The sequence below is a fragment of the Frankliniella occidentalis genome, unplaced genomic scaffold (genome assembly GCF_000697945.3).
Source record: "Frankliniella occidentalis isolate FOCC.00 unplaced genomic scaffold, Focc_3.1 Scaffold37, whole genome shotgun sequence".
NCBI classification, from domain to species: domain Eukaryota; kingdom Metazoa; phylum Arthropoda; class Insecta; order Thysanoptera; family Thripidae; genus Frankliniella; species Frankliniella occidentalis.
In genome coordinates this window covers 833,314-846,592 of record NW_026267167.1, presented here as the reverse complement: position 1 = coordinate 846,592, position 13,279 = coordinate 833,314, and the positions used below count along the sequence as shown (strand labels likewise).

Sequence of the window (13,279 nt, the reverse complement as noted above, 5' to 3'; positions counted from 1 at the left end):
GTCGAGGTTACGCAGCAACCTGAATAGGTGTGCACGTCTATAGTTGGTTCACGATATTCGGAGCGACCGACAGACACGCGGTCGTCATCAAATTTCCGTTTGTTTCTCGAAATATCACAATTTCTGTCGTATAGGGGGGGGCGTGCACTAAACACGCCATTTTCAGCAGCGCGGTACTTTTTTCACGACCCTCTATTTGAGTTCATGAACCCTGCAGAGTTGAAGTGGAAGCTTTTTGGACGCCATGATATAGTTACCCACCCCCAAAAATGTTACCTGCGAGGGGATACAATGATCATGGCCTCACAAACACATCCGTTTGCAACGCTGAGCTCAAGGCGCCGTGATAAAAGTACCCCAGCCCTCGAAAACGATGTTATGTTTGAACGACCCCAGGGGATAAGCCCCCGACATGGCCTGACGGCGTGACCCGAGTAATGGGTGGCTCCAATTCAGATGAACAAGCCGTCGTAATAACAGTAATAACCCCTTTTTGAAGTTTTAAAGTTAGTTGAAGTAGTCACTGATTGACCCCGCCGCCCCCGCTGCGGACGCGCCGCCGGTCACGAGGCGGGTAGACCGCACGGCGACATCCGTGCGCAGCGGGTTGCGTTCTCACTGGGCTACGGGGCTCGGGCGGCCGAGTCGGGGCGGGGGAGCAGGGCAGCAGAGAAGACCGCCACCTGCTCCGCCGTCGCAGCCACCCGGGACCGGGCCCCCCTACCCAGAGTTTTAAACTTCGAAATATTTCCAAATAAAAGTGGAAACTGTTCCAGTAAAAATAAAAAGTTCTTTTCAAACAACTTCTAAAAGAAACAGTTCCAACATTTTGAAAAAAAAAAAATATATTGAACATTACTCTTTTGGAAAATTAAAATCTCCACCCAGGCTCTCCATCATGACGCCTTACCTTGACGAGCACGCGGCTGGACTGCTCCGCCCGCGCCTCCGTCGTCATGGCCGCGAGCCGGGCCTCGACGGCCGCCCTCACGGCCTGCTTGGCGGCGCGCATCACGTCCTCGGGGGCCTCGGGGCCTGGCGCCGGCGCCTGCATCGGCTGCAAACAACAACAGTCATCGTCAGGTAGGTACAAGATGGAGGATGGGTATGGTGGCGACCTAAAGGGAAGGATCAGGACAATCATTGGAGTCCATAGGGCCCCATAATATTCACCACCCCGGAGTACAAATATCAAGGACTCCCAAAAAATGATCAGGATCGTCATAGGAGTTCATAGGTCCCCATGATAGTTGTACCCCGGGGTACAAATATCAAGAGGTCCAGTGGACTCCAATGATGGGGACCCCCCCCCCCTCCCCTTTCTCCCGTTAAAAGGTCACGTGTAGTATACGGGCACGACCACGCATGAGAAATGACGTAATCTCATTTCTTCGTCGATGAGCCGGCGACCTCCGAAACGATTGCTTATCACTTATTTGCGGCGGATCCAAACAACGCAGGGTGAGGGTGGCCCACACAATTCGGCGCGGCCAGGACGAGGCACCGCCCACCAGGCAGAAATTGAAAGTCGGCCCAACGTTGAATCGACGTTGAAGTTGGTGTTACGTTGAATTTCGGACCGACGTCGACGTTGATAAACGTCGAGAGTGCACCAGATGGGGGTGAATCACCTAAACGCACGGGGGGGGGGGGGGCTGGTCCTTTCCCCCCGATGAAATATTCACGAGTCACCCCGCCAGATGTTGAAGTGTGCTGATCATACAATCGAGTGAAGCACACCTTCCTTCTGCTCCTTCTGCAACTTCTTTCGAGAACTTTTTGAGATGAGATGCTGCATCCCCGCCCCAGCAGACGACAGAGGTCCCGATACCTACCCGGTACTCAAGGTGCCTTTTACTCCATCACACTTGCACAGAGATCGCGTTCGTTGCTGTCTCCTCGTAAAGTAAAGGGAAGTGTACTTACAAGCAATGAACAAATGTTACCGGAACTGCCGGAACGTCGCGTCGGTGTCAGCCGTCACTCGAGACAAACTCGTGCCTGCAGCGAGCAGCAGCAGCGTGTTGTTTTTCAAGTTGAAAGTTGTTGTGTCGAGTCTGGAAATAAGACGTTACTATTATATTTGCAGCACGTCCCCCGTTATTCGCAGTAAGACCCACTGCGGTAACGATCTCCCCTCCCCCACCTCTCCCCCTCCCCTTCACAACGTCAACACCCCACCTGTCAACAGGCTGTCGCCAGAATTTTGCATTATTTTGCCCTTTTCTCGCATTCTGCAACTCCCCTCTCTAGCAGATGGCGCGGCTGGACATCGCCACCGTACTCTGAATCGCCGGTCCGAGATTTCAAGTCGGATCAATGAGTATTTCGCTCGATTCGGGCGTTCCACCGCTAGCGGGCCTGTGTTTGTCGAGGGTTAGGTCCAATAATATGTTAACATTTTAAACGAGGATTTGGAAGTTCCCTTTTAGTTTACAACTACAGGGATACATACGCACGCTGGTAGGCTCTCGATTTACCTCTGTGTTAAATATAAATACCTCTGCCTATATAGGACCACCTTAATTTTGTGATATTGTTTCATTCATTTCTCGCTCCTTACAGCAAAATGTGGACCCTGCTTTTACTTTTGTCGACGTCCCGTCTCGGACTCTGTGTCATGTGGAACCCTAAAACACAGAGTGCGCCGTATCCAGATCCTGTTGGAATCCCAAACTCAGATTCTGCTCTGCTGAGACGTCGTCCGGCTCTTGATTCTCTCAATCCAGTATCCGACACTCACCGTTAGTTTCCATATTTTGTTGTGTCTTTGTCTAGGTCTATTTTCACATTATATTATGTCTAATGTGGTAAACTTTTCTTTTGCTATATCCTGTCTATTTTGTGTTTGTTGTATTTTGCAGAACTAGTTTGGTCAAAATCTTGGCCTGCTCCTACTGTGCAGTTTGGACAAGTTGCAGCTGTATCAGTTGACCAGCGTGGGCAAGTGGTTGTGTTTCACCGTGGACCACATGTGTGGAACGGAGAAACTTTTGACAACCAAGACAACTATCAAAAGAAGGAAGATGGACCTGTGAATGAAGATACTGTTATAGTGTTGGACCCCCGATCTGGGTCTATTATTAAAAGTTGGGGGAAGGGGATGTAAGTGATTTACTATCATGGCTGTCCTCCAATAATGATACATATTGTGGGCATGTAAACTCATGTGGTGTCTGTTTGTGTTCCAGTTTCTACTTGCCTCATGGGCTGACCATTGACTCTGAGGAAAATCTCTGGGTGACTGATGTTGCACTCCACCAAGTTTTTAAATTCCCTCCATTAGCATCGCTGAGTGAGCAAAATAAAGAGCCCTTAATGGTTAAAGGAGTACGTTTCCAGAATGGTGATGATGACTCTCATTTTTGTAAGCCCAGTGCAGTGGCTGTGATGAAGAATGGTGATTTCTTTGTATCAGATGGGTACTGTAACTCCCGTATTTTGAAATATGATCGGGAAGGAAATCTTTTACTAACGTGGGGCAGAAGTTCATTTACAGGTAAGCAGTTTGCAATCTTATGTTGTTTGCAAAAAGAACTTTAAAGTATTGTGCAAAGGCAGGTTACATAATTTTTATTTTTATTTTTCAGGTAGTTATGGTATTAGACCAGCACCATATCAATTTAATGTTCCACATGCACTTACTTTAGCAGAAGATCTCAATTTAGTGTGTGTGGCTGACCGTGAAAATGGTCGAGTTCAGTGTTTCAATGCCCACAATGGAACATTTGCTTATGAAATATCTTCAGTTGAAATAGGCCCAAGACTTTTCAGTGTTGCTTACTCTCCAGCCAAAGGTATAAATTGAAAGAAGATCCTCTGTGCTTCCCATTAATCAATTTAACCATTTATCAATCTAATCTAATAATTTGAATTGGTTCAGGATTGTTTTACATAGTGAATGGTCCATCAACCGATACACAGCAAGTTAAGGGGTTTGTTGTTGATGCAAATACTCGAAACATAATTTCTACTTTCCAAACGGGAAACACACAGTTATCGAATCCCCATGATGTTGCTGTTTCACCTGATGGAGAGAGTGTTTATGTTGTTCAGTTAGACCCCCACCGGGTTTGGAAATTTGTTTCTAAAGGTACAGGAAACCTCCTGGGTCCTACTTATTAATATTATGAATTTCTTGAAATATTTTGAAAACTTTGCTTATACATTTCTTTATTAAAGGATCAGATACACAATCAAATCCTGTCAGCATCACTAATCAATCGACTTTATCAGTTATAAGCTCATCAACTCTTGCATCATCTTTACCCACAGTTAAATGTAAGTTATGGCATTTTACTCACGTCAGTTGGTTTTGTTTTTTATCTCCACAAAACCAATCACTACCAAGGATATCATTGTGACTCTTTGTGATTTATTTGGTTTCAGCTCAAATAGAAGGAAGCAACTCTTCTTTGCCAGTGGGTTTGAATCTAATGGCCAATAATACTATTGCAAAAGCAATGTCTGCACCAATGGTGGCAGTCATTTCATTGATGGTTGTTCTTTTGTGTGTCACTGGAACTGGTATAATTTGGTGCATGAGAGTACGACGCCAAGGTAGGCCGCCAGTTTTAGAATTTGATCTGTCTGAACCTGGCTATGAGCGAAACAGCTTAATGCATGAGGATGATGAGTAAAAGTTATTTTGTTGAGCTACGTATGTTTTTTCTTGTTTTTCTTTCGTTTGTATTCAAGTACATCCATCTCAGATTTCTTGTCATTGTGTATTATGTACTGTAAATGTGTTTTTATACCCATTTTCTGAAAAATTAGCATAAAATGTAGTATGTACAATTCTGTTAGATTTTTATAGAATCACTTTTCTTCCAAGACACAAAGCTAGTCTTGAGTATGTTTGTTTTGATCTTCTTTTTTTTCTCCTTTTTTTTGCACTTCCTTGTTGATTTTATTTTTGGTGTTGCTTAATTTTAGAAAAAAGGAACTGTTGTGTTGCCATAGTACTTTTTGGCTGCTCATTTCAATATGCAATGCCAATCAAATTTTTTATGCACTGTTTGTTTTTTTAAATTTTTGTAGTAGGAAGCTGTTGATAAGTTAGCAGGGACTGCCAAGTTTTTCATTTCGTAGTTTGTTGAATCTTCTCATGTCTTCCTATGTGCGGTGGTTTATTCTTTGCTGTGTGTTGGGTATCAAATACTTAAACTCAAAATGTTCATCAGTCACAGTTTTCTGGCTTTTTAATTGTTTTTTGAACATGATATTTAAAGAAGTTGTGAAGCTGTTCTCAGAACTGCTTTCCAAGCTACTGTTGTAAATCTATCCTGAATTTTTTTTCAATACATAACATACTGTAAAAAAATTTACTTTTATGTTATTATACCTCAGTAAGAACTGGAGACTACAGATCTCATTTATAACATGAAGCCATAACCCATTGAAATTTGTGTCAGAAAAGTGGCTAAGGCCTTTTAATTTAATGTTTGCCTTTTCTGATGGAAAGTAAACATGTCTGCCTTCAATATTTCAACCTATTCTCCGTCCAACTTCATAATTGTTTCTCCAATTTTGGAGGTGATATGCTTCTGTGATAAATGTTCAGCTTTTTTGAAACAGCAAAGCAGAAAAAATGATACTGTATCCATGTTTTAGAGTAAAGACTCTCAGTAATGGGTTAAGTATTAAGAATTCTTGACTGTGATTCGTGGTTTGGCATTGTGGAGGGCTACCCACAATCAGACTTTAATTTTCATTGCGAGTTAATAATGTAGAATAGCATGATTCTAAATACAGTACAATAGTGTGTTTTAGTATAGTGCCTTAGTGATATCAGTTTAACTTTAATGAAATTCTTTTGTATTTTGCAAGTTTTGACAATGAAGTAAGTGTTATTTTTATTTTGTATTCTATGGAATTCATAAACAACTACCATTTAAAATATGGCAAAACCACTGTGAAATCTTTTTAAGTTCAAATGCAGGTTTTTGTATGTATACAACAGTTAGTGCTTTCACAAACAATTACTGTAGTGTTCTCCACTCAAAAAAAAAAAATAAAAAAAAATAACATTTTTCTGTTAAAGTTTTAGTTTTGCACAATTGTGTTCTGCTTTGGTAAAGATGGTGGTATCTAGACAAAGTAATGTCATGTGAAGTATACATGCTTTTGCACAGTTATCATAATATGTAGTATGATCTACAGTAATTTGTTTGAAATATGGTTTTAATGTTTTTGTGTGCATTTAAATATGTTACTTTTGCATGATTCAATTAGATTTGATTTGCTTTCTGTTAGTTGCTACTTGTTCTGTTTGCAATCATCTTCTTGGCTGCTAGTTTCAAATAGCAAAAGATAATTTTACATCGGGTCAACTTATTTGCCTGCTATACATTTCAAGTTCCAACTTTGGGTTTTTGAATCTTGTTATAACTTAGATATTTGTTTTCCTCATACAGCATACCCTGCAATTCCTAATGACGGATTCAGTTTGGGTCATTTGTTGGCTTCACATAGCCGAAGAGGATTTGAACAAGTCAGCACAGAGGAAAGTGATGACGATCGGGCAGAAAGTGACCAGCCAGCCTGATCTGATTGATTTTATTTCCCAATTATTAGTGGTTAATTTTAAATTCGCCACCTCATTTTTAAATAATTTGACCATGTGGCCAGATCGTTCCCATATCGTAGCAGCAACCCACTGAGGTTGTTTTCATTTCTCTCTTCCTTTCTTTTTGTACTCTGTATTCTTTCTTCTTCATAGGCAAGGCAGCTGTGATGATTATTTTGGTTCAACTCAGGTGCCAAATGATTGAGAAACCTATCCATGTTATAAGAGTATGCACTGCACACCGCAGCGCAGAAACTTCCTTTTTATAATAAAACTTTAGAAAAACCTTACCAGTGCGTCATATTTTTTATTTTATTATTTTATTTTTGTTTTTTGTTTGACATTATTTTTCTACTTTTTACTGCGGTCGGGGAGGCAGTGTCGGTGATGCACCAGTGCACCGCGCGCCTTCCCCTCTTCCCCTTCCCGGGGGGGGGGGGGGGGGGGCACGATGATGTGGTTCGGCTCGACTCGATCTGCATGCCGCGCTCGGCTCGTCGCGGGCGCGCGCGGGCCGCGGGCTGCGGAGCGAGAGAGAGAGAGAGACAACCGCTCCCGTCCGCCCGCCCCGCCGCGCGCGTCGAGGAGGGAGTGGAGCGGCTGGACGGGACGGGTTTTGGCCGCCACTCGGCGTCGGCGTCGCGTTCAGGAGGAGGAGGAGGCAGTTGCAGTGAGCCAGTCGAGTCCGGGCAGCCAAGCCGAGCGGAACCGTCGTTGTCGGTTGTCTTGATCACGTCTCGCTGTGACGTGCCCCGTGACGAGGACGACACGCCGGCTCGTACTGTGACGGCGGTGTGACGACGGTGATCGCGAGGACTGTGACGACACACAGCACAGCCTCCCGGTTATCGCAAGTTCCAAGTGTCATCCACGCCCTCCGTCGCTGCCACCACCGCCTCCCGCCGTCACCGCTGTTGTTGTTCTCGGCCGACGTTGCGTCGCGACGCCCACTCTGCAAACAAAAACGCAAAACTCGCCTGGATTATTTATTATTGTTATTACAATAATTATTACAACTAGAGACTAAAGGTGAGTCAGTCCGGACGCGGACCGGTAGTCGGTTCTATGACGCTTCGTGAGGAACTCATGGCATGTCGAGACGATATCGGACAGCGACGACGTCGCTGTGTGACATCGTCGGTGGTCTGTCACCGTGACATCGTCTCGACATCGTCAGTGGTTTGTCACCGGCGGCTATGCCAGTGCGAAACCGTGATATCGTTACGATATCGTTTCCACCACTCGCACGCACTGCGCGCCGGCGGTTGTGTATGCCATGCAATGCATGCATGCGTGACACATGCGTCACGCTGATACGTCGATGACGGGGGTCCACGATGTCGTTGGGATGCAGTCCGTTGTCGAGCGGCCGGTGTTGCAGCTCCCCTCTGCAGGTTGTGCTGCTCGGCGTTGGCGTGCCCGCGGCGGCGCCAGCAGTGGCCCCGTCAGGTGAAAGGGTGAAAGGCGCTGCTTTGTCAGGTGCAGTCGATCCGAACTCTCCTCCTCCTCGCTCGGCTCCATCTCTATGGCAGCCGCGCATGCGGCCCCTCCGACTGACTAACACGACGACGTCGTTGACCGCGATCAGAGCAGCGCAGGCTGAGTAGCCTGGCCGGCGCGAGAGGTCCTGAAGGATGCATGCGAGATGCAGCAGCGCATGGCTGGGGGGGGGGCAAGGGAATCAGGAGCAATCAAATGGCAGTGTGTGTCCGAGCCACGGGGCTGCGGGGCTGTCGAGCATCACGCCTGACGCCTCAAGCCTCGTTGGCTCACGTCATATTCCCTTTCGCCCTCTTTGCTTTCGCCCCCGGGACCCCCCCATTAAAAGTGTCGATTTTCGTGTCGAATGAATCCTGAAATGGTCCTCGAATCGACACGTTTCTGATATCGTTTGCCAATAATAACGCTTCGATCTTCGAGCTCCTCTGCAGAGAAATAGAGGACCTCAATGAGGACCCAAATGCAGCTCTCTCTGCTCAACAAGCAGTACACCACCGAGTTCTATATTAAGGACTCTGACAGCAACAGTATGGCCCGTCGCGATTAACTCGTTCAAGGCCGCGCAGGCGCTAGCCTGGCTTAGTTTTTCCTTCGAAAAGAGCGCGCGGAAGACGTACGCGCGGCGCCGGTCGGGGAAGTCCCTGCTCGTCCCTGCTCCTTCCTTCGGCTATACCTCCTCTGCTTATTGGCTCAGCAGGAGCTGCAGCTTATGTCCGGCAGTGTCCTCCTCCCCCTGGCCCTACGACGGCACAGCAGGAATCCCAAGTTCACTCTGTCCTTTCACTTTGTCCGGCCCGGCCGCTAGGCGCCGGGTCGGGCCGCCGGGCCGCCGGGTCGTATTTCTCCTGTTGTGTGTGTGTGAGCTCGTGGAGTTGTTGTGGCCTCTCTCTTTCTCTCTCTCTCTCGAACGCTCCGGGCGATGTAAGTACTTATTACGAGAGGCTTTCGGGTTGTTGAAGCGTTCGATGCCCTCCTCCTCGCCCTCCGCCTCCCCGTCCCCCTCCCTCCACGGACACGGAGCTCCTCCTTCGACTTTGAATCACCCATACCACCACCACTACTGTACACGACGCGACTCCTGATGAGCTCGAGCAGCACCCGGCCCCGGGCCGGCCGGCTGTGAGAGCAGCAGACCACGAAAGTACATTCTAGTTATCGTCATGAAAAATCACTCCAACGTTTTGGGGCCGTTCCCTGAATACGTTATTTTCAGCAGTGGGGTACTTTTTTCACGGCCCTCTATTTGAATTTAGAGTCGAACGTGGAGGCTTTTAAGACGCCATGATAAAGTTACCCACGCGAAAGATTGCTATCTACGGGGATACAATTATCATGGCATGGCACTTCCGTTTGCAACGCTGAGCTCAAATATGGTGCCGTGATAAATTTACCCCACCCATGATCGAGAATGACGTAATTTGTGCACGTTCATAATTTTTCGTGACATACTTTTTTTAGGCGTGTATGCAGCCGGTTACACGTTATTTCTCTTGTTTGTCCTTTTCTCATCCGCGGCGGTATCGTAAGACGGAATGCGGCGCAGCTGCTTCGGTACGCGATGTCGGTATTCGGACTGTTGGAAAAGGGAGGGGGGGGGGGGAGGCAGAATCAGGTGGGATGGAGAGCATGAGTATGTAATGTGTTGAAGGATGCGTGCTGCTGGAGCTGGCAATGAGAAACTGTCGTTGCAACAGGACGCGTGTTTTTGTGAGCTCCGCGTCGTCTGCCGCCCAGGTCTGAGTTAGGGTTGAAAATTTCCGAAAAATTCCCGAAAATTTCCAGAAAATAACGGAATACTTCTAAAGTCTGGGAAATTTTCATTGTTCCCCGTAAATTTTCCGTTAATTCCTGATATTTTCCGGAAATTTTCCGGAATCTTTCCAGGGCTTCCAACCCTAGTCTATCGCACTCGCTCCAGGCCTCGCTCCAGGCCTAGAGAGACTACATATCTCACACACTACTCTTACAGTCTCTACTCAAGCCCCAGCGTGCCGTGCGTCCGTGTCTCTTTCTCTGTCGCTCGATTTTCGGATGCTTCGCCACTCGGTGAAGAAGGGCAAGGACCGCAGTCCCTTCCCCGGACACACCGAAAAATGTGCGCGCCGGAGCTGCCTGCTGAAGCGTTCTTTAGAGATTCCCACGAAGTAGCGGTGCTCTGACGGTGCTGGGCCGCGGGCCGGCGGGAAGGGTGTTTGCGATTGGCGAGAGAGGGTATAGTGGGTACCTAGCGAGCGAGAGGAGGTACCTAGGGAGAGGAGATGGATAGGAGTTAGATAGGAAGGTACACTGTAAGGACACTGTAAGGTACACTGCAACGCGCACTGCCGTATGGAGGCGCGCATCCATCCGTATGGGGACACATGGGACAGGAAACTATGCTGCTCACGCAACTGACGGGGATAGGCAATTTGCGCTGCATGCAGCCCCTCTCTGTTGGAGTGTCGGTTGTGTGGGCTGAAAAATATGGACGCAGAGCTCAGCTCTTACCCCCCTCCCCCCCCCACCGCATCCCTCTGCGAGTCACCTTTCCTTATCAGGAGCCCTATTTATTCCTTCGCGAGGTTGTTAAGTGATGACGGGGCTCCATATTACCACCACCGTGTGAGTGTGTGTGTGTGTGTGTGTGTATGTGTGTATGTGTGTATGTGTGTGTGTGTGTGCGCGAGTGTGTGTGTCACCGAGGCGCCCCCGACACAACAGGCCAGCTGTCCTCCTGGCCCGCGGCTGATGAGACTCTAGAAGAAGTGGGCGGCATAGCTCTGTCTCCCTCACTCTCGCGACAGGTGCGCTATGTATATGTATAGGTGTGGTCGCCTGCCGTCTCTCTCTCTCTCTCTCACTTGCTCCCCCGCTCGCGCCTGTGCAGCGATGGCTGGTATGGTGGCAGATCGAGACGCCGAAGGCATCATGGCCAAATCGAGTAGTGGATGATGTCGCGGAGGAGGCCGCAGCAGCAGGAGCAGCAGGAGCAGGAGCAGCAGCAGGAGCAGGAGCAGCAGCAGGAGCAGCAGCAGGAGGAGCAGGAGCAGGAGGGGGAGCAGCAGGAGGAGGAGCAGGAGCAGGAGGGGGGGCAGCAGGAGGAGGAGCAGGGGCAGCAGCAGCAGGAGGAGGACCACCAGCAGCAGGAGGAGCACCAGCAGCAGGAGGAGGAGGAAGAGGAAGCAGCAGGAGCAGGAGGACCACCAGCAGCAGGAGGAGCACCAGCAGCAGGAGTAGGAGGAAGAGTAAGCAGCAGCAGCAGCAGCAGCAGCAGCAGCAGCCCAGCCGCCCCTGTACAGTCTGAGGCGCGCGCACCTGTTGCCGATGCTGGCTCTTGGCTGGCTCTCTGAGATGGTGGGGGGCGTGTAATCTGGATCGGGCGGGGGGCCCCGGGCGGCGCGGCGGAGCGCAGCTGGGCCCCTCTATGGCCAACGCGGGGCCCTGCTGGTATGCCCCCCGCTCCCTCCCCCCACAACGCCCTGATGCCGCATGTGGTATGCAGAGCGAGGTGTCGAGTGTACACTGTTCGGCACCGGCAACGGCCGCCTTGGCGTGGTTGGTCCGTCGTGATGGCCGCGATCGCCATCTCCGTGATGGTGGTGGTAGTGCAGTGCAGCACCATGGTGGTGTGGTACTTACTACGCCCCAGGGTCGCGAGCGTGGGAAGAGAAGCAGCGGCTGTTGATGTAGTCGCAATGGTTGTGCGCGGTGGTGTGAATTTCTCACAAACTTGGAGGTTTTTTGAGGGCGCGGAGGAGGAGGAGAAGTAGTCTGACGTTTAGGACGTGACACATCCTGTCCTTCCCGAGGGGAGCAGCCCATTCACCTGCACGGGGGAACGTGTAATTTTGTTGGTTCCGGCGGCCGGCGCGGCTGCAGGCGGAGGAGCTGCACCTTCCATTCAAGGAAAAGGGGGGCCCCGCCCCGCCAGAGGCGGAAAGTAAAAAATAAAATAACATCTTCGTAACAAAATTATTTTTTTAAAAGTACCTAAAAATAAAATAATGAGATCGATTTTTTGTTTTCCATAGCGGGCTTCACTGAGCGGGCCTTATGCCGTTCAACACACAGGTGTCGCGGTATGTTTTGCCAACAAGGCTGATGCGATTCTCGTCCTCGCTCACGGTGAACTCATAACCGCGGTGTATACACCGTCTGTCAATGCAACGCACCACAGTGTTTGCGGGTTTTCCTACCCGATCTACCCGTAAGGCGCCATAGTCCCTTGGGGGTATGCAAACCCGCAACGCTGGAGAGTATATCAGCCTTTTTCACTCGGTACTATAATTTGTTTGGGGAGCTGGCCGAAGAGCGCGCGCGGCGTGTCTGGCGGTGGCGGGCCGGGGGCGCTGTCTAGTGGCGCAATGATGTGTATCTATTCGCGCCCGCCCCGCGCACACCCCCGCGTGCTCACCTAGGCCCTGCCCCTGCCCTGCCCCCATGGGACGGGGGCCCGGCCCTCCTGCATGTGTAGTTGTCCGCGCGACGGTGGCGCAACCGGGCAGCGGCGAGGCGCGGCGCGGGGCGGGGTGGCGCTGGTCGATCGGGGGAGAGGCGGCACTTCGGAAGGGGAAGGACTGAACCGAACAACGAAAGTGAGTAAGCGGAAGCACTTTGTACCGCACTCGTAGTGATAGGAAACAAAAAAAACTTAAAATGAAACACACACATACAAGAAGGAAAAGCTACGGTAATGGCCATGTTCAGGTCGATTTACAAAAAAATCGCTTGGTTTGGTTTGATGTGTTTGGGTAACATCATAGAGCAGGGCCATGGGCCATGGACAGACAAAGGACATCATGGCGGCTGGGAGTGGGTAGTAGTTTGGTGGTGGTAGTGTCATTTCGTGTCATGCAATGTTTGTCGTGGGTCGTTCGGCCCGGTGGCCCCCGCGAGGCTCAAAGGTGTGGGAGCCGTTTGGTGTCGCTGCAGCCGGCCCTGCTGCCGAGCCGATTGGTCGCTAATTGCGTATAGGGTTTGGGGGGAGGGGGAGGGGTCAGTGACCAGACAGCTCATGGGTGCGACGGACGGACAGCCAGGCTATGTTGCTCGGCGACCCGAGGCGGTGACCGTCTGAAAGCCCTTTTCGAGAGAGGCGTGACTGTGTGTGTGTGAGCACTGTGCAGATTGGCGCCGGTGGTGACAGTTGTAGCCACGCCAAGCCCCCCACCCCCCCAAGCCGTGCTAGCGCGAAAGAGACAATGACGCAGAGAGAGAAGAAAGAGGGGGGAG

General features: G+C 49.7%; 3 protein-coding genes across 5 annotated transcripts in view; 2 read left to right on the top strand and 1 right to left on the bottom strand.

The window, feature by feature from the left end:
• Positions 1 to 2,068, bottom strand: part of LOC113217580 (5-formyltetrahydrofolate cyclo-ligase) — a 4,269-nt gene extending 2,201 nt beyond the window's left edge. Inside the window, exons 1-2 of one of the 3 annotated variants that reach the window (XM_026437537.2) lie at positions 1,927 to 2,068; positions 911 to 1,057 (exon numbers count right to left, since the gene is read on the bottom strand). In XM_026437537.2, the coding sequence (XP_026293322.2) occupies positions 911 to 1,054 (144 nt within the window). In that variant the 5' untranslated portion in view covers positions 1,055 to 1,057; positions 1,927 to 2,068. Of the gene's footprint in view, positions 1 to 910; positions 1,058 to 1,835 lie in introns of all 3 variants that reach the window. The other 2 variants (XM_026437538.2, XM_052266319.1) reach the window with 2 other exon arrangements.
• A 73-nt stretch (positions 2,069 to 2,141) lies between these two features.
• Positions 2,142 to 6,858, top strand: LOC113217573 (peptidyl-alpha-hydroxyglycine alpha-amidating lyase 1). Its single transcript, XM_026437530.2, has 9 exons — positions 2,142 to 2,463; positions 2,566 to 2,744; positions 2,865 to 3,105; positions 3,192 to 3,499; positions 3,591 to 3,797; positions 3,884 to 4,093; positions 4,183 to 4,281; positions 4,390 to 4,560; positions 6,417 to 6,858. The coding sequence occupies exons 2-9, from the start codon at positions 2,570 to 2,572 to the stop codon at positions 6,545 to 6,547; spliced, it is 1,542 nt and encodes a 513-aa protein (XP_026293315.1). The 5' UTR covers positions 2,142 to 2,463; positions 2,566 to 2,569; the 3' UTR covers positions 6,548 to 6,858.
• Positions 6,859 to 7,116: 258 nt separating this feature from the next.
• LOC113217576 (tetraspanin-18) overlaps positions 7,117 to 13,279 on the top strand; it is a gene marked incomplete in the record, with an annotated part of 19,024 nt that continues 12,861 nt past the window's right edge. The window contains 1 exon segment of the mRNA XM_052266333.1: positions 7,117 to 7,597.